At 42.9% G+C, this 21,240-nt stretch overlaps 1 protein-coding gene across 1 annotated transcript in view; it reads right to left on the minus strand.

The window, feature by feature from the left end:
• The window catches only part of LOC134352263 (serine/threonine-protein kinase/endoribonuclease IRE1-like), a 93,739-nt gene extending 74,290 nt beyond the window's left edge, over positions 1-19,449 (minus strand). Inside the window, exon 1 of the mRNA XM_063059554.1 lies at positions 19,030-19,449. Within this exon, the coding sequence (XP_062915624.1) occupies positions 19,030-19,449 (420 nt within the window). The remainder of the gene's footprint in view (positions 1-19,029) is intronic.
• Between the last annotated feature and the right edge of the window lie 1,791 nt (positions 19,450-21,240).

Raw genomic sequence — 21,240 nt, forward strand, 5'->3', positions numbered from 1 at the left:
GCTTATGTACATAGAATGATTGTATGTACATAAAGTGACACTAGGTACGGGAGTGTCTGTACATAAGGTGACTCTGCCAGGAAATGATGAAGTAGTGGTGGGGTGGTGTGGAGGGGTGGGTTGCTGAGTGGAGGTGTTGATCAGTCTTACCACTTGAGAAAAGTTACTGCTTTTTAGTGTGGTAGTCCTGGCGTGGATACCACATAGCCTCCTCCCTGATGGGAATGGGACAAACAGTCCATGAACAGGGTGGGTGGGATCCTTCTCATTGCTGGCCTTTTTCTGGTACCTTACTTTAAATATGTATTTGTTGGTGGGTAGGCTGGTGCATTGGACAGTTTTAACTACCCACTGAAGAACCTTCCTGGCTGCTGCTGTGCAGTTTCCAGACCATGCAGTGATGCAGCATGTTAGCATGCTCTCTACTGTGCTTCTGGAGAAGGTTGTTAGTATTGATGTGCATAGTCCAGTTTTCTTCAACCACCTCGGAAAGTAGAGATGTTGGTGAGATCTCTTGATTGTGCAGGATGTGTTTTGGGACCATGAGAGATTGTGTGAACTGAGTCCAGATGAAGGGTCTCAACCAGAAACATTTATCCATTTCCCTTCGTAGATGCTGGTTGACCTGCTGAATTCCTCCAGTGCTGTATGTGTAACATGAGTTTAGCCCTGCCTACCCAATACTTTATCCATCGACGATGGTGCTATTATTAGCACTGTATATTGTGCTGGGATAGACGGCTTCTAGCCCTCATTCAAGAATGCAAGATCTTTCAATGAGATTACTTCTGATGGCCCTGATGTGTGACCACATTATGTCCATCAAAAGTGGTCTTAATAAAAACTCAATTACGTTCCAGTAAGTGCTGTTGAAATCATTCATAGGAGAAAAGGGATAGATAAGTATGTAAACAAGACTAATAATAATTGTCATTACTGTCAAATCTTGAATATAGATACAAATATCTTGTTTGCAATATGGACTATTTTTGTTTTTTTTAAACATGCCATTACAAGATGAGAGTATTCTACAAAAATCTAGACTGAAGAAAGAAAATTGGATGTAATTAGTAAATATAGTGGTAAGGATTACAGGTGTTGACATATGATGAAGGCAAGGATGATTTAAACGAAACACTGCTCTCTCCATTATTTACAATGGTGACTGATGTTTCTTCTTTACAGTCCTATTTATCTTGTCCCGCTACAATTCTGGTACAGACAGTATTATCAGTTAATCCCTCATGATAACAAAGTTCTGGGGTAAGGAGCAGTTGATTCTGCAAAATTGCTCTGGAATATTCACACCTATAGAATTTGCAATTGCATTTCAATTGGTAGAATGCACCTGCTGAACATAACAGCAGACAATGGAGTTTGGGTCGTTCGGAGAAACACAGATAGTCATTTTCAGTAAGTGACTTAGCCTGTAAAGTGATAAAGTGTAACAGTCTGAGACACTGTGGCAGAGTAAACTTTGACTCATAACAATGCTCTCTAAATGTGTTTTGCAAATAAATATGTTCTGTCTGCTTCCTCCTCTTTCTCACTGTGATTACTTTGGTTTTCCAACATTTTTCATGCTGTTCTGTTTCCTCCTCCAGGCCTAAAACAGTTCTGTGAGAACACCCATGGTTGCTTTCAAAATGTTTACAAATCAGCAAGGGTAGCAAGACCAAGATTTTCCACAGTGATAAAACACATCATAAAATACTGAAAATACTCACTGCTTGATTCCTTTAAACAACACTTATGTGATTTCCTTCCTGCCAGTTAGTGATGCACCACTGCATAAGTTCATCATGAGGTTAGTCAAAAATCAATGCATTCCAAAACCAAAGCAATGCTAGACTTTTTGAATAACCATAGCAATAGTGGTGGTAAAATGAACTTCTGAATTTCCATCCAACTTCAACAATTATAATGAAGTGGTCTAGTTTATATTGACAATATTCTTGATCCATTGCTTATTTTGCTGATTTAGACAGAGGAAATAAGAATAAATTTAAGAAGGTCAATTTGGAATTTATTTCTTTTTTGATACTTTAACCGAATCCACATATACACCACTGACTGGTGGTATAATCACCACCGATAAAACAGTCCCATTTAAGGTAAATTCTGCTCTTCGACACTCCAATCAAGGAGGTACTTTTAAAAGGAGCATGGTACAAACATCACACATCAAAGTTGCTGGTGATCACAGCAGGCTAGGCAGCATCTCTAGGAAGAGGTAACAGTCGACGTTTCAGGCCGAGACCCTTGGTCAGGATTAACCGAAGGAACAATTATATTCAAATCTCTTACTAACTCTTCCTTCAGTTAGTCCTGACAAAGGGTCTCGGCCTGAAACGTCGACTGTACCTCTTCCTAGAGATGCTGCCTGGCCTGCTGCCTTCACCAGCAACTTTGATGTGTGTTGCTTGAATTTCCAGCATCTGCAGAATTCCTGTTGTTATGGTACAGACATAGTGCCAGGACCACAGCTTAATTTATTCAAGTTGGGTGCAACTTCTCACTGGTTGTTCACAAAAGCTAAGCTCACAAAAGTAATGATTTTAAATTTTCATTTCTTGATGCAGCATAAAAAATCTACATCAATATATTACACACAATTTTAACAAGTATTCCTAATTTTAAATGTATATTATTTCCTAGTTTTGATCCAAATAAAATTCCTATCCTAGCACGTCATGGAAGATAATGAATTCAAGAATCTTTATTATTGTACAACGGAATCTACCTCAGTATATTAACAGCCTTTATAAAAGGATAACTAAACCTTCAACAAATGCTCAACATCACACTACACCATGCCATATCTTCCTAAATATTCATCCTCCATTACCCCTATCCAACATTCCATTCACCAAACATAACACATGGAAAGCTGAATGAAAATCATCAGTAATTAGTTGGAGATTAATTAGTTCAATGCACAAAATAATACAGAGCTATTGAAATTATGTGGTGTGAATAAATGCCCACTAGGGAAGTTCATAAATTCATACCACCAGTGCCTAATCTTATTTATTCAGGATCTTAGGTTAAAGAGATCCTGCAGATGCTGAAAAGTCCCAGACACACACATTAAATGTCGGACGAATTCAGCAAGTCAGGCAGCATCTATGGAAGGGAACAATCAGTCAACGTTTGGGCTGAGACCCTTTATCAGAACTGGAAAGGATGGGGGAAAGAAGGCAGAATAAGAAGGTGGGGCAAGGGGAAGGAGTACAAGATGGCTGGTGATAAGCGAAACCGGTGAAGGGGAAGTTCGTGCATGGGATGAAGTGAGTAGCTAAGAGGAGAGAAATGAAAGAAGTAAAGGGCTGAGGAAGAGAGCAGTGGACCATGCAAGAAAGGGAAGGAACTGGGGCACCAGTGGGAGGTCTTAGGCAGGTGAGGAAAAGACAAGGGGTAAGAGGGGAGCCAAAATGGGGGATAGAAAAAGAGAGGTGGGGTTGAAATTACTGGAGGTTATAGAAATCAGTTTTCATGCCATCAATTTGGAAGCTACTCAGACAGAATATGAGGTGCTGCTCTTCCAAACTGAGGGTGGCCTTGTCGTGACTGTAGAGCAGGTCAGGGACCGACATATCAGAATCAGGTTTATTATACCCGACATGTGTCATGAAATTTGTTAACTTAGCAGCAGCAGCTCAATGCAAGATTTAATACAGAAGGGAAAAAAAGTAAAAATAAATAAGTAAATCAATTACAGTACATGTATATTGAATAGATTAAAAGTCATGCAAAAACAGAAATAATATATATTTATTTATAAAAGTGAGGTAGTGTTCATGGGTTCAAAGTCCATTTCGGAACAGATGGCAGAGGGGAAGAAGCTGTTCTTGAATCACTGAGTGTATGCCTTCAGGCTTCTGTACCTCCTACCTGATGGTAACAGTGAGAAAAGGGCATGCCCTGTGTGCTGGGGGTCCTTACTAATGGATGCTGCCTTTCTGCAACACCGCTCCCTGAAGATGTCCTGGGTACTTGGTAGGGTAGTACCCAAGATGGAACCGACTAAGTTTACAACCCTCTGCAGCTCGGTACACCTATTGAAGTTTTTGAGTGTTTTTGTTGACATACCAAATTTCTTCAAACTCCTAATAGACACTAGACAATAGGTGCAGGAGTAGGCCATTCAGCCCTTCGAGCCAGCACCGCCATTCACTGTGATCATGGCTGATCATCCACTATCAGTATCCAGTTCCTGACTTATCCCCATAACCTAATGAAGTATAGTCACTGTCTTGTCTTCTTTATAGCTGCATCGACATGTTGGGACCAGGTTAGGTCTTCAGAGATCTTTGACACTCAGGAACTTGAAACTGCTCATTCTCTCCACTTCTGGTCCCTCTATGAGGATTGGTATGTGTTCCTTCGTCTTACCCTTCCTGAAGTCCACAATCAGCTCTTTCGTCTTACTGACTTTGAGTACAAGGTTGTCGCTGCGACACTACTCCACTAGTTGGTATATTGGAATAGTAAGTAGAATTAAAATGAGTGAACACCAGAAAATCCTGTCTTTTGTGGCAAATGGAGTGAATGTGCTCACGAAGCAATCCCCCAATCTATGCCAGGTCTCTCCGATGGTGCTACCAGGAGCACCAGATCCAGTAGATGACTCCAACAGACTGGCAGGTGAAGTATCACCCTAAATGGTTGCAATAGAAGAAGTGGAGGGGCAGTTGTGGCACTTGTCCTGCTGGCAGGGATAAGTGCCAGGAGTGTGATCAGTGGGGAGTGACAAGCAGACAACATAGTCATGTAGAGAACAATCCCTTTGAAAGCGGAGAGTGGTGAGGAGGGAAAGATGTGTTTAGTGGAAAGATCCTGTTGAAGATGGCAGAAGGTACAGGGAATGATGTACCCTAATCGTCAACTAGTTATTCTCCCACATAGGTGCTACCTGGCTTCCTAAGTTCATCTAGCATTTTGTGGGTGCTGCTGTCAATTTAATCAATATGCTATAGACTGCATACTAAATCACTCTGCAGTCCAGTTCCCCCAGCATAAATATTTTAAGTATTTTTGCAGACTGAACCTACAAAGAAAGAAATTCATGTACCTTCAGAAATCTCCAATTGAGACATCTGTCGCTTTGCTTCATCTGAATCTTTGTGTAATAGGTTTCCATCCAATGAAAAGTGAATGGCTAGTTGGCTAATTATTGGTACCTGTTTGTAAGCTCTTTCCTTTAATATAAAAGAAAGTGGCAAATTAAGAATTCAAACAAATCTTACAAAATACCCAAGCATTCCCATTATCCATTAAAATCAATAATAAAAAATACAATTTCACTCAATGTACTGGAGAAAGATAGCTTATAAAAAGAAAAGCAAAAACAATCTTCAGTTTAGAGCAATAAACATTGCTTCAGCAGCAATGTAGCAAAAGAGAAAATGATGAAATGATGCTTAATTTATAGAACTGACACAAAATATTTTATGTTATCTGCCTTAACAGGCAATTCATAAAAATAAGAATGAAAGCATAAGTAAAAAGGAAGAAAAGCAGAACTGAAGCAGTAATTTATTTGCATATTTTCCAGTTTAATATACTGCATTCAGCACTTACAACAATTTCCCCTCTTACCAGAACACCTTGCAGAACACCTCCATTCAATCTTCAAGTGTGACCCTGAGTTTCTAATTCTGTCACCTTAATTGTTCATTGGATTAACATTCTGACCTATTAATTGTGGCTTCCTACACAGTTTCCAAGATGCCCCAACATAAGCTTGAGGAATATCATCTTATGGAACTGTAAGATCAAGAGATTCAGTTTCTGCTGCTGTCTATAAGGTGTTTGTATGTTCTCTCCATGATCAAGTGGGTTTCCTCCAGGTGCTCCAGTTGTATCACATATTTCAAAGACGTACAGGTTAGGGTTAACAAGTTATGGGGATGCTACCTTGGTGCCAGAAGCAAAGCAACACTGTGGGTTTTCCCCCAGCACATCCTCAGGTTGTGTTGGTTATTGATGCAAAAGATAAATTTCACTGTCTTTTTCAATGTTTCGATATACATGTGACAAAAAAAGCTAATTTCATCTTCTAGGGTCTCTGGAGGTCTGTGACCTGTCGTGTTCTGCAAGGAAGAGTGCTGGGGTGTCTGCTCTTCATGATGTATGTGGTCTCACAAGTAAGCTTGCAGATGATACAAAAATTAGCAGGGTTGTTAATAGTGAGGAAACGTTGTCAAAGGATATGGACCAGCTGGAAATCTGGCTACAGAAATGATAGATGGAGTATATTCTGGACAAGTGTGAGGTGGTGTATTTTGGCAGGTCAAATGTAAAAAGAGCAGGGGCAGCCTAGACATTCTGTGCGCGACAGATACCGAGGACATCTTGGATTGTGCAGCAGGAGAAAGTGTTCGTACAAAGAGAATGAGGGCATTCAGAACATTCTGTACACCACAGTTCCCAAAAAGAGTCGAAGGATTGTGCATGAGTAGGCACTTTCCCAAAGGCCAATATAAAGTTGATATTAAGAGGAACAGACACTGTGGGAGTGGTCATTGTTGGAGTGGGGAGTTCAAGCTTTGGCTCATAGAAACTTTGGCAAGGAGAGATGAAGGCTGTAGTCTGATTTTTTCATTTAATTTTTCTTTCTTATTGCACAGTTAGAGCAGTGGAGATGCCAGGCAGGACAGTGGAATGCTCCTCTCCTGGGATGTGGAGAAGGCAGAGAGCCTCCAGTGTCTCTGGCAAGAAGTACATCCAGCTGCAGTTGTTTTCAGACCGTGCTAAGACCATAAATTATAGGAGAAGAATTAGGTCATTTGACCTATTGAGTTTGCTCTGCCATTTCGTCATGGCTGATACATTTTCTCTTTCAGCCCCAATCTCCTGCCTTCTCCCTGTGTCCATTTATGCCCTGACTAACCAAGAATCCATTAATCTCTGCCAATGACTTGGCAATAACAGTCATTCACAGTTGCCTGTGGCAACAGAATTCCACAGATTCATCACTCTCTGATGAAAGGAATTCCTTCCCATCTCCATTCTAAAAGGACACCCCTCTATTCTAAGGCCGTGTCCTCTGGTCTTCGACACCCCCATCATAGGAAACATTCTCTCCACGTCCACTCTATCAAGGCCTTACAATATTCAATAGGCTTCAATGAGGTCACCTTTTATTCTTTTGAATTCCAGTAAGTACAGGCCCAGAACCATCAAAAGCTCCTCATATGACAAGCCTTTCAATCCCAGAATCATTTCTGTGAACCTCCTTGGAAGCCTCTCCAATGTCAGCATGTCCTTTCTTAGATAGAGGCCCAAAAGTTCTCACAATACTCCAAGTGAAGCCTCACCAGTGCTTTATAAGGACTAAATATTACACCCTTGTTTTTATATTCTACTCCTCTTAAAATAAATGCTAACATTGCATTTTCCTTCCTCATCACAGACTCAACATGTAAATTAAACTTTAGAGACTCATGGACAAAGACCCTAAGTCTCTCTACAACTCAGATTTTTGAATTGTTGTCTCCATTTAGAAATCAGTCCATGGTTTTATTTTTTCTACCAAAGTGCATGATCATACACTTCCCAACACTGTATTCCATCTGCCACTTCTTTGCCCATTCTCCTAATCTGACTGTCTTCTGTAGCCTCTCTGCTTCCTCCAAACTACCTTCCAGTCCATCTATCTTCATATCGTCCACAAAACTGACCACAAAGCCATCAATTCCATCACCCAAATCATTGACATATAATGTAAAGAGAAATAGTCCCAACATAGAACCCTGCGGAACACCCCTAGTCACTGGCAGCCACTAGAAAAGGCTCCCCTTATTCCCACTCTTTGCCTCCTGCCAATCAGCCACTATTTTTTCCATGCTAGAATACTTCCTATAATACCATGAGCTCTTAAACTTGTTAAGCAGCCTGATGTGTGGCACCCTGTCAAAGGGCTTCTGAAAATCCAAGTACATGGTATCCACAGATTCTCCTTTGTCTATCTTGCTTGTTTTTTCTTCAAAGAATCCCACCAGATTTCTCAGGCAAGATTTTCCTTTCGGGAAAGCATGCTGACTACAGCCTATATTATCATGTGACTCCAAGTACCCCCCAAAACCACATCCTTAACAATCGACTCCAACATCTTTCCAACCAGTGAAGTCAGACTAATTGGTCCATAATTTCCTTTCTTCTGCCCCTCTCCCTTCTTGAAGAATGGAATGATACTTGTTACTTTCCAGTCCTCCAGGACTGCCAGAATCAATTGATTGAGAAAGATCAATACTAAGACTTTCAAAATCACTTCAGCCACCTCTTTCAGAACCCTGGGATGTAGACCATCTCATCCAGGTGACTGCTCTATCTTCAGACTTTTCAATTTCCCAAGAACCTACTCCCTAGTAATGGCAACCTCAGTCACTTCTGCCCCCTAACATGCTTGAACACCCAGCACACTGTGTGTCTTCCAGTGAAGGTTGATGCAAAATACTTATTCAGTTCATCCGCTATTTCCTCATCCCTGATTTTTCAGCAGTCTGATATCTACTCTTGCCTCTCTTTTCACATTTTGTACAGGTTTTCCCCGCCATCCGAAGGTAGAGCATTCCAATGAAACGGTTCGTAAGCCGAAATGTCGTAAAGTGAAGAAGCAATTACCATTTATTAATATGGGAAAAATTTTTGAGCGTTTCCTGACCCAAAAAATAACCTACCAAATCATGCCAAATAACACATAAAACCTAAAATAACAGTAACATATAGTAAAAGCAGGAATGATATGATAAACACACAGCCCATACAAAGTAGAAATACTTCTTGCAATCATTGAAGCACAGTCTAGCGCAACGAAAATCTCACGCATGCGCTCTCGGCGGAAGCACTCTCTCTGGTAGCCTTTAAGCTATGAGGCTGCCAAATCATACCAAATAACAAATCATACTAAATGACACAAAAATACACAACCTATATAAAGTAGAAATAATGTACGTACAGTGTAGTTTCACTTACGGGAATCGGGATGGTGTGTTAGGCTGAGTTGTCGGAAATTAAAGTGGTGGGAGGTAGAGGAGACTGGGGTGTCATCTCAACATAGTCTATTTCCAATAGTCTATTTCAGCCAGGTCATCTTCTTCTATGTCTGCCTGCCTCGATATCGAAGGTCGAGGTTCGTCGTCTGCTGTGGCTGATGTGCAAGGCTTGAAAAACGACAGTATACTTGACTGCTGAGCCTCGCATATTTTTAAATCATAGAGTCCTTTGTAAGCACTCAAAACATCCTGCAAACCTGCCCTAAACATACATGCCCTTTCAAAATTAAAGTCATACTTTTCTGCAATCATTGCAGCGCTGTCAATCGCAGTGAAAATCTCACGCAACTGCTTCACGTTCAGTCCCTGAACGACTTCATTTTCGTTACTGCGTTCGGTTTCGATATTATCCTTTCCTCTTGCAATTGCATCAGCTCTTCATCTGTCAATTCTTGGTCATGGGATGCCAAAACCACTTCAACATCATCTTCGTCAACTTCCACAAACCCAGCCTCCTTAGCCAAGCTCACTATTGTCGTATTTATTGTTGATGGTTCGAGAAGCCTTTAAAAACGTTCACTGCTTCAGGACATAGTTTCCTCCAAATGCCATTTCTCAATGAGACTGTTAGCCTATCGAGAAGCATCCTCCAATGTTGGCGATTGCCAGTTTTATATTGTAGTCTTTCCAGATCTCTTGCCGGAAGAATGCTTTCGGAGTTGCCCTCTCTGTCAATAGCACTTACAATAAAACACATCACATTTTGCGTATAGTAAGCCTTAATTGTAGTTATTAGGCCTTGGTTGCACGGCTGCAGCAACCATGTCGTATTCGGCGGTAAGAATGCAACACGAACATTACTGCCATTCCCGGTAATGGCAGGCGGATGAGCAGCACAATTATCGACAATCACAAGACACCTATTATCGAGGTTATTTTCTCTAGCAGTATTTTTCAACAAAAGGACTAACGTATCTGCTCATGTACTCAGAAAAAAGCACTTGGGTGTTCCAACTGCTTGGATGTGAACGGAACACAACGGGAAGTGTTTTCTTATCAACGCCTTTAAGTGCCCTCGGATTTTCTGAATGGTACACTAAAGTAGAGGCTTAGTGGCGTTAATAATAGGCATTAGGGTAAACCTGTCTTTCGATGCCTTGTGTCCCTTAGCCTGCTTTTCTTCTTTTGAAATAAATGTCTTACTCGGCAATTTTTTTCCAATAAATTGCAGTTTCGTCACAGTTAAACACTTGCTTATACGAATAACCACCTTCTGTAATTATTTTCTTCAGTTCTGCTGGGAACCTTGCAGCAGCTTCAGTTATCAGCCGAAGCACTCTCTCCAGTAAACGATAAACTATGAAGCTGCCCTCGCCTCAGAAACCGATCAAGCCACCCGTGACTACCTTTAAATTCCACTTTCACAACACTTTCATCACCATCAGCCAGTGCTTTCTATTTCAGCTTTTTAAAAAGACTGACTGATTTCTCCTTAAGTATAAGATAACTTAAAGGAACACCACGTTTTGTACACCCATCAATCCACTCAAGCAATAGACTTTCCATTTTATCCATTACTCGGATGCCGACTAAGAGAGAACACTTTGCTACGAGCAGAACCAACAGTAACATCGGCGGCTTTCAAGATTTTTTCTCTCTGTGTATAAATAGTGCGAATGGTGGATGCAGGCAAGTTCAACGCGCGGACCATGTCCTTACTTCATTCACCATGATCGAAAATGCTTAATTATGTCTAGTTTTACGCGAAGTGTTAACACCCTTACGAGCTCTTTTAGGCTTTTCCGATACCTTAGAACTCATCTTGCTAACGGATGCACAAAATAAATCGAGAATAAATCACGTGTTTAAGCAATCACGGCGGCTAGAATGCAGTTCCGGGGGAGGAGCTTGGCTGCTCGGGGCAGCGCGCTGCTTTTTTTTTTGCACGCTGCCATTTTTTGTGCGTTGCTTTTTCTCGTAACGCTGAAAAAACCTTCTGTTAGCGAAAACAGGGTACTAATGTAGGTCTTTCGTAACAGTGAGGTTTCGTAAAGCGAATGTTCGAAAAGCGGGGGACACCTGTGTAAGTTTCTTTGAAGAAAGTTTTGGTATCCTCTTTAATATTATTGGCTAGCTTACCTTCGTATTCCACCTTTTCCTTCTTTATGACCTTCTAAGTTGCCTTTTGTTGGTTTTTAAATGCCTTCTAATCCTCTAACTTCCCACTAATTTTTGACCTACTATTTGCCTTCTCTTTGGCTTATATGTTCGCTTTGACTTCTCTTGTCAACCACAAGTGCGTCATCTTGCCTTTAGAATACTTCTTCTCTGGGATGATGCACCTTGTGAATTGCTCCCAGAAATTCCAGCCATTGCTGCACTGCCATCATCCCTGCATAGTGTTCCCTTACAAACAATTTTGGCCAATTCCTCTCTCATGCCTCTGTACTTCCCCCTACTCCAATGTAATACCGATATGTTTGACTTTACCTTTCTCCTTCTCAGATTGCAAGATGAAGTCGATCATATTATGATCACTGTGATAAGGAATTGGAACTGTAAGTGGATGGAATTTCAGATCATTATGGAGGCTGAGAGGGCTCATTCCAATGGCCCAATCAACGGCAGGAGCAGACTATAGCGATGAGGTTTCTCACAGGTTGGCAGTGCCTGTTTAAAAGGAGAGCTTTGTGGGTGTTCAGGCTCATTCCGATGGTCTAAACAGTGGCAGGACACAATGATATCTTATGGTCTTGATCAATTGAACAAAAAAAAGATAGTTACACTCAAGTTGCAGGACACATAATTGTCAGGAGGGAGAAAGGGAATAGGCAGCCAGTGCAGAGTGTCATTCTCCTCAACAGGCATACCAGTTTGGAATTGAGTTGACTTTATTACATACATCCTTCATATACATATAGAATGTGGAATAAAAAATCTTTACGTTATATCTCTGTCTAAATATGCAATGAGCAATTTATAGTAATTTATAATAAATAGTATGTACAACAGGATAGTCAATATAACATAGAAATACAGTTGTGTCAGGATGAACTAAGCAGCCTAACGGCCTGGTGGAGGAAGCTGTCCCGGAGCCTGTTGGTCCTGGCTTTTATACTGCAGTACCATTTCCCGAATGGTAGCAGCTGGAACAGTTTGTGGTTGGGGCGACTCGGGTTCCCAATGATCCTTCGGGTCCTTTTCACACTCCTGTTTTTGTAAATATCCTGAATAATGGGAAGTTCACATCCACAGATGCACTGGGCTGTTGCACCACTCTCTGCAGAGTCCTGCGATTGAGGGAAGTACAGTTCCCATACCAGGTAGTGATGCAGCCAGTCAGGATGCTCTCAATTGTGCCCCTATAGAACGTTCTTAGGATTTGGGGGCCCATACCAAACATCTTCAACCATCTGAGGAGAAAGAGGCACTGTTGTGCCTTTTTCACCGCACTACCGCTATGTACAGACCACGAGAGATCCTCAGCTGAGGAACTTAAAGTTGTTTACCCTCTCAACCCCAGATGCATGAATGTCAGTAGGGGTTAGCCTGTCTCCATTCCTCCTGTAGTCCACAACCAGCTCCTTTGTTTTCACAACATTGAGAGAGAGGTTGTTTTCTTGACACCACTGTATCAGGGTGATGACTTCTTCTCTGTATGCTGCCTCGTTATTATTTGAGATTAGGCCAATCAGGGTAGTATCATCAGCAAATTAAATTAGCAGACTGGAGCTGTGGGTGGCGACACAGTCATGGTTATATAGAAAGTAAAGGAGGGGGCTTAGGATACAGCTCTGAGGGGCACCTGTGTTGAGGGTCAGAGAGGCAGCGGTAAGGGAAGCTCACTTTTCCCACCCGTTAGTAATCTGACAAAATGTCCAGGATACAGCTGCACAAAGCAGGGTGAAGGCCACGGTCTCTGAGCTTCTTGTTGAGCCTGGAGGGAACTATGGTGTTGAATGCTGAACTATAGTTCAAGAGCAGCATTCTCACATAAGCATCCTTCTTCTCCAGATGTGTAAGGATGGTGTGTAGTAGAGCTGTGGCTATTGTGTCATCTGTCAATCAGTTGTGTCTGTAGGTGAATTGTAAGGGGTCCAGAGTGGGTGGTAGCATGCTGCAGATGTAGTCCTTGAGCCAGAGTCTGAAAGCATTTGCTTATTATTGAGGTGAGTGTGACAGGATGCCAGTCGTTCAGACATGTTACCTTGGTATTTTTAGGTTCAGGAACAATGGTGGATGTTTTGAAGCAGGAGGGAACTCTACACTGGAAGAGGGAGAGGCTGAAATATAAGTAAACACACCCGCCAGTTGTTCCGCGCACACTCTGAGTACCTGCCCTGGGATGCCATCTGGTCCCGCAGCCTGTGTTACGAGAATACACATAAAATTAAGATGTTTGCTGGCCTGGGCTAGCATCAGTGCCATCAGCAGTTGGTCTGCCACCTGCCCTCAGGGGAAGGAGAGATAAGGAACAATGGAGCAGCGTCTGGAGATGTGTAATGAAGGGACGTGGGAGAGAGAGAGCTGTCTGGAGCAGCTCCCCCCTTTGAACCCTGAACTGTTTGAAGTGATGGACAGGCGATGCCCCAGCAGGGGGATAAAAAGGGACAGGTTCGCTAAGACAAGGACACACGCCACCCGAGGTAACGAGACCCTGGAAGCGGTGCGCCTCTCACGAGTGGGTGAGAAGTTCCAGACAACGGCCGGGGTGGAAAGGTACGATCAGCGGGAACCCGGTGTGTGTCCGCCCTTGCCTGGGTGCCGGGTTCACTGCAGAGGATCGACCGCATCTGGAGGAGGGGTCACAGTCGGTGACCTCAGGTGACATCACAAAGGACCCGCCCAAAAGCTGCTTGTGAGCCATCTCGCAGGTCTGTGAGTGAAGCAGTGTTCTGAATGATCAGTTGTTCCTATGTTCTCTCTGTCTCTCTTCCCCCACGTTGTCCATCGCCATGGCCACGATTACTGCGAACTGAACTGGACTGAACTTGAGTCATTTTGAAATTTGGTCATTTACCCCTAGACAACGATAGAGCTTGATTGATGCTGTTATCTTAATTCTGTGCACATGTGTGTTTATCATCGCTGAACTGTTGCATTTATTATCCTTTCGATTACTGTGTTGCTTGTTTCTTTAATAAAACTTTCTTAGTTCTAGTACTCCAGACTCCGGAACTGAGTGATCCATTTCTGCTGGTTTGGCAACCCAGTTACGGGGTACGTAACACCTGTTAGGGGGAATTATCTAACAGAGGAATGCTAGAGTGGTCAGGAGTCTTTCTCTGATCCTGGCTCCACTCAGAAGGAGAGTGCAGTAGTTAGAGAAGCGGACAGGACATTAGGAGGGAAACCTCTCCCAGGGTATTACATATGCAAACGGAAATGGAGGTGGATTGGCCACACCAACAACATCACCAGGCAGGCATTAAAATGGCATCCCCAGGGGAAAAGGAAAAAGAGACATCCAAAGAACACATGGAAGAAAGACACCGAGGTTGAAATTAGATGATGGGTCACTCCTCGTTCACCCTTCAGAAACTGGCTCAGAACAGAAGACAGTGGAGATGGGAGGTCATCAATGGCCTGTGCTCCACCCACTTCCCCCTGCATTTTCCAGATATCCACGTTCACCTTCCTGCTGCCTTAACATGGATAAAGTTCTTCTTGTCCTCACCTACCACCCCTTGAGCATCCACATCCAACATATCATTCTTTGCAACTTCTGCCATCTTCAACAAGACCCTACCACCAAACACATCTTTATCTCTGCCCCTATGCCCTCCCACTCTCTGCTTACTGCAGGGATCGCTCCATCCTTGCTTCCTTTGGATCATTCATCATTCACCACCAATCTCTCTCCTAGTACTTATCCCTGCAGATGGCCGAAGTACTACACCTGTTCATTCACCTATTCTCTCACCTCCATTCAAGGCCCCGACCAGTCCTTCCAGGTGAGACACTTCACTTGCAAATCTGTTGGGGTCATGTACACTATCCAGCGCTCCCAATGCAGCCTTTCGACCTTGGTGAGACCCAATTTTTATTGGGGGTCCACCAAGAAGAAATAAAAATGTAGACTATTTTCTAAATGGGAGATAAAAAGCAAAAATCTGATTGCAAGAGATTTGGGAGTCCTCATGCAGGATTCCCTAAAGGATAATATGCATGTTGAGTCTGTGGTGAGGAAGGCAAATGTGATGTTAGCATTCATTTCAACAGGACTCGAACATAAAGGAAAAGATGTAATGTTGAGGCTTTATAAAGCACTGGTGAGTCCTCACTTAGAGTAGCAGAGGGATCTGGGGGTACATGTCCACACAGTTGCCTCACAGGTAGATAGGGTAGTTAAGAAAGCTTATGGGGTGTTAACTTTTATAAGTCAAGGGATAGAGTTTAAGAGTCTGGCTAGGTAATGATGCAGCTCTATAAAACTCTGGTTAGGCCACACTTGGAGTACTGTGTCCAGTTCTGGTCACCTCGCTATAGGAAGGATGTGGAAGCATTGGAAAGGGTACAGAGGAGATTTACCAGGATGCTGCTGGGTTCAGAGAGTATGCATTATGATCAGAGATTAAGGGAGCTAGGGCTTTACTCTTTGGAGAGAAGGAGGATGAGAGGAGACATGATAGAGGTACACAAGATATTAAGAATAGGTAGAGTGGACAGCCAGCACCTCTTCCCCAAGGCACCACTGCTCAATACAAGAGGACATGGCTTTAAGGTAAGGGGTGGGAAGTTCAAGGGGGATATTAGAGGAAGGTTTTTCACTCAGAGAGTGGTTGGTGCATGGAATGCACTGCCTGAGTCAGTGGTGAAGGCAGATACACTAGTGAAATTTAAGAGACTAGTAGACAGGTATATGGGGAATTTAAGGTGGGGGGTTATATGGGAGGCAGGGTTTAAGGGTCAGCACAACATTGTGGGCCGAAGGGCCTGTACTGTGCTGTACTATTCTATGTTCTGTGTATTGTGAACAGATTTTGGCCCCTTATCTAATAGTCCGTGAGCCAGTAGGGTTGGTCGGTACCATCTGAGGGGAATAATGCTCATAGTGATTTTTGGCAAGGTATACATCTCTAGAGTTAGAAAATCTGTGATAGCATTGCACAAGTGGTAGCTTTATGTGTGCTATCATGCATTTTATAACACTACCCTAAAATAAGCATTTCTGAAAAGTGGCCACAGATAAAGAACAACATATATATTCAACCTAGTGGTATTTTGTCATCAGTGATCCCTCAACATCAAAATTTGTTACAATGATAGCTGAATTCAAGCACTTTCATATTGTAGAAATTTATGATAACATTTGATGAAAAGTATGTCATTGGTGGCACTCGCAGTACAGTGCCCAATTTCAGTTGAGTGAATCATTTCATTTTTAGAAAAATATTTCTCTGTTGCTTATTTTGGAAAAGTCAATAAAACCCCAAGAGCACATATAATCATATGGATTTGTAGAGAAATTATTCAGGAATTCAAATAAGTAATCACTTTTTGTATATATTCCATATTAACATCAGTACAGCAGAAAATGTTACCCCACCCCACAAAAGGTAAAAAACCTCATTTGGAGAGATTTCTGGAGTTTTATTAATGTCATGATATTTTCCATACTGTTGTATCAAATCAAAACAATCTTCAGCATTTGTCACAGCATATGAAATAATTCAAATGTGGGGTTCCACACGGCCATAACCTAGGCCCCATTTGGTAGTAAAATGACTATATTTAATCAAAGACTGCTTTCCATACTTTCATAACCTATTAATAATCATAATAATTTTCCAAGTCTTCCACATCTTCATCTGAACTTTCCACACCCTCTGAGGTGGACGGCTGGTTCTCACAGTCTGCCAGTCTACACATATCAGTACACCTGAGGCCATTAAGCAGCACACATACTTCTTGGGAGTGAACATTTTTTGGACAGTTACATGCTATTAGATCCAAGGACGGCATCGGGTGCTGGCTGGCCTTCCATCCAGTGCACAACCAACTGTTCAGCTTCTTCTTCTGTCTCCATCTTCCATCCTCTGCCAACAGGGCTTGGCACTTGTGGGTCCTTCTCCAAACATCTTCTCCATATACCAGCCTGGTAGTTGGCTCGCTGTGCATGTTTTGCATGGTGGGAGTTGATGACTTCTGATTTCACCTTTTTTGGCACAGAAAAGGTGATACCTGAGCTCATTGACTTGGTGGTTGATGCTTTTGAGGCATACAGGAGACATGTAAATGCCTCCAGTTTGTCCATCAGTTTTGGGAAGAGGTGCCATTCCTGATCTAACTCTAAGAATATGTCCTGAGTTTCCCTGTTGCTGGACAGAAGTTTTAGGGCACTTGTCTTCCTTTTGCCTGCAAAAGCGCTTGCAGTATCACATCCTGTATATGCTGGCAACCTGATGAGAGCCCTCCAAACCTCTATGCCAACAGTGGCAGCAACCTTCCTGATGTCTACAAGCCTTGTACGGGTTCTAGTGCCACACTTCTGGAACAATGAGGCCTCAATCTTGTCACAAAATGCTAAAGAAGTGATAAAGACATCTGTGCCTTCTGAGCAGATCACTAGAGATTGGTATCCTTCTCTTGTGGCATAGGCAGCTTGGAGAAGTAGGCGGCCATCTGCTTCTTCTTGTTGACACTGAACAGCTGACACCTCCTCACTGAGATGTGATTCTGTAACATTTGTCATTCACATTTGCATACAGAATCTTCTGTAGCTTTGCTCTGTACTCCGCCTTCCTCCATTCATGGTCTATGAAGCTAATGAGACTGTTTTGGTTACTGACTTTAGACAGGAAGCTCCTCCACTGCCTCACCATCTGTGTGCCTGTGATACCTTGCAACTCATAACCAGTCTCTTCATCCCACAGATATCTTTCACTACTCATTGATAGAGTTCTCCTTGTATGTGTCGAACACAACATCTATTCTGCTACTCTGACTGCCTTCCCTCAGAGCCATACCTAGAATTGTTGTGGCAACATCTCAAAGTAACTTGATCACCTTTCACTCTTTGGACCAAGTTCATTCCACCAACCAGTGTAGCAGAGTTTCCTGGGAGTTGCTCTTTACTGCTACATTTTTCTGCAAGGTTGTGGCTAAAGTAGCTTTATTTGTCTTTCTCGGCGATCCTTCTGGTGTGGACAGGGCCCAGGGCAATGGTCCAAGGGGATGAGAAAGGATATCCTCCATACGTAGACTGCGCCCTTGTGCCATCACTATGATGCGTCCAAACAAAGACCTGTCTGCTTTCAAGATGATTGCCCTCCCATTTGATTTCACTTCTCTCTTCTTACACATATCAGTGAATGTTTTCAGTTTGTTGGTTTTCATTGGGTCATGGAATTTCTTTGCTGGTGGGTCATGGAATTTCTTTGCTGGTGGGTCTTCCTCTAGTCTCTCATCCTTGAAGGTTGCATAGCATTGCTAACCAATTTCATATGCCTTCATCAGGTCGGAGGCAATGTCTTTGGGGGTTGTTTTGCCGTAGAGATGCTAATGAGGTCCTGCTTCTCTGCAAATGGGTTGACTCATTCATGTATGAGGCTAACCACTGCTGAAACTGCTTCCTCATCTTTCTGGATTCTTGGCCGCTGTGGCTCCGCATGACAAAGCCCTGATTTGTTGCCTTGCAGCATCTCCCTTAACTGTCCTAGGAATGCAATGCAGTGCTCAGTTGTTATGTAATAACACTTGATAGCTCCAGCATTCAGGCTGAACCGTGATGTGCCTCCAGGAGTCTGTGTGTCTTTGTTCACTGTAGCTTCAGTAGCCTGGTCAACAGGGATCTGCCCAAAGGGTTGTTACTTGACAGCTGCACTGAGAATTGACCTCATACACAGAAGGATTCTTCTCTGGGAGGTTCATCATCTGAGCAAAGTAAGGGGACAGGTACCTGGCATAATTCATCTTATCATAGGCAAAGCACCATGGGATCAGGGTTCTTATAGCATGGAGGTGCAACTCCCAGTCCCCCTCATGAGTGGCATGCAGAAGCCCAAGTACTACATTCTCTACCATGTACGTATGATATCCAGAATGCGGATAGCTCTCCATTGTTGTGACGGAGGTGTTCCAGAAAGTCTGTCCACAGGGTTATCAGCTCAGTTAAGAGTGGACTTTGCAGCAGATTGTTCAACTTCTGTTGGTTCAAGTCACTGGCCATGTCGTTCACATGGTCTAAGAATGATTTGATCATCCCATCCCTCTCTGGAATGTTGTCCTCAACCCACGGTGTGAACTCTGCCCATGCCAGTCTCATCAGTGCTTCATAGATGTACTTGTGGACCCTGACAGCACGATTGTAGTGTTTGCCATCAAGGACTCCATTGATGGACCCCTCTGCGACAATTCCAGCCTCTATGCATACATCCTTTAGACCAGCATCCCGAAATCGCTTTCCTAGGATGGCTAAGGCATTACATATGGTATGGAATGTCCCCATCCTGAGAAGAATGTTGGAGAAGTTCTCTTTGTGCTTCCAGGCAATTTCAGTGGCTTTTGCATAGTGTGTTTAATCCATGACTACCACAATTGTTTCTAGATGAAGTTCCTTCCTGATTAGCTCTAATTAGTTCAGGATTTCAAAGACTGCTGTGATGCTTTCCTGTGACTGATGAATTGATGGTAGGCAGATACCCAACAATACCTTGTGAGATTGGTTCTTGGTCACAGAATACACACAGAAAGTTACCACCGCTGCAATGCTATCACATATTTTCTAAGACTACAGGTGTATACCTTGCCAAAAATCATTGTTAGAATTATTCCCCACAGATGGTACCAGTGGCCCAAATTTGGGGTCCTGGCTCATGGACTATAAGAAAAGATAGGCTGACATTGGAGGGGGCTCAAAGGAGGATCACGAACATGATACCAGGATTGAGAGGCATGTCATATAACCATATAACCATATAAACATATGAGGAATATTTGATGGCACTGGGCCTGTATTCAACAGAATTCAAAAGAATGAGTGGTGAGCTCATTGAAACCTATCGAATGTAGAAAGGCCTCAATATAGTTGATGTGCAAAGGATGTTTCCTGTGGTGGGGGAGTCAAAGATCAGAGGACACAGCCTCAGAATAGAGGGACCTCCTTTTTAGAATGGAGATGAGAATAAATTTCTTTAGCCAAACAGTGGTGAATCTGTAGAATTTGTTGCCAAAGGCAGCTGTGGAGGCCAAGTCATTTGATATAGTTAATAGTAGAGGTTGATAGATTCTTTATTAGTCAGGGCATGAAGGGGTATGGGGATAAGGCAGGAGATTAGGGCTAACAGGGAAAATGATGAAATGGCAGAGCTGACTCGATGGGCAAATGGCATAATTCTGATCCTATATCTGGTGGTTTCATGGTCCTGTCGAGTACCTCCACTCCATCCACAAAATGCAAAATTTCCCAATGGCTAAACACTTGAATTCCTATCCCCACTCCTGTTCCACCATGTCAGTCCATGGCCTCCTCTTCTACCACAATGAGGGCACTTTCAGTTTGGAAGGGCAACACCTCATATTCCTCTATAGGAAGAGGCGCAGTCGATGTTCAGGCCGTGCTGCCTGGCCTGCTGCGTTCACCAGCAACTTTGATGTGTGTTGCTTGAATTTCCAGCATCTGCAGAATTCCTGTTGTTTACCTCATATTCCTTCTAGGTAGCCTCCAGCCTGATAGCATGAACATTGATTTCTCTAACTTCTGGTCATTTTTTCCTTCCCTCCCCGACTTTTTCTCTTTTTCAATTACCCACTCTGGCATCTTACCTCTTCATTTCACCTGCCTATCACGACTCCCTGATGTCCCTCTTCCTTCTTCCATGATCCACTCTCTTCTCCTATCAGATTCCTTCTTCTCCAGCCCTTTGCCTTACCTATCACCTCTCAGCCTCTTACTTCATACCCCCGCCCCCACCCACCTGGCTTCACCTACCACCTTCTGGCTTGACCTCCTTTCCTCCCCACTCCTTCTTATACTGGAATGTTCTCCCTTCCTTTCCTGTCATGATAAAGGGTCTCACCCCTAAAACATTGACTGTTTATTCATTTCCATAGCTGCTCCCTGACCTGCAGACTTACGCCAGCATTTTACATGTGTTGCTCTTAATCTCTAGCATCTGCAGAAGTTTTTACCAGATAAATAAAGAGTAAAAAAGAGAGGCAAGAATGCTGGAAAATGACGCTGGACAGGTAGTAATTGGGAACAAAAAAGTGATGGATAAACTTATTAAGTTTTGCATCA

The sequence above is a fragment of the Mobula hypostoma genome, chromosome 9 (assembly GCF_963921235.1).
Source record: "Mobula hypostoma chromosome 9, sMobHyp1.1, whole genome shotgun sequence".
NCBI lineage: Eukaryota > Metazoa > Chordata > Chondrichthyes > Myliobatiformes > Myliobatidae > Mobula > Mobula hypostoma.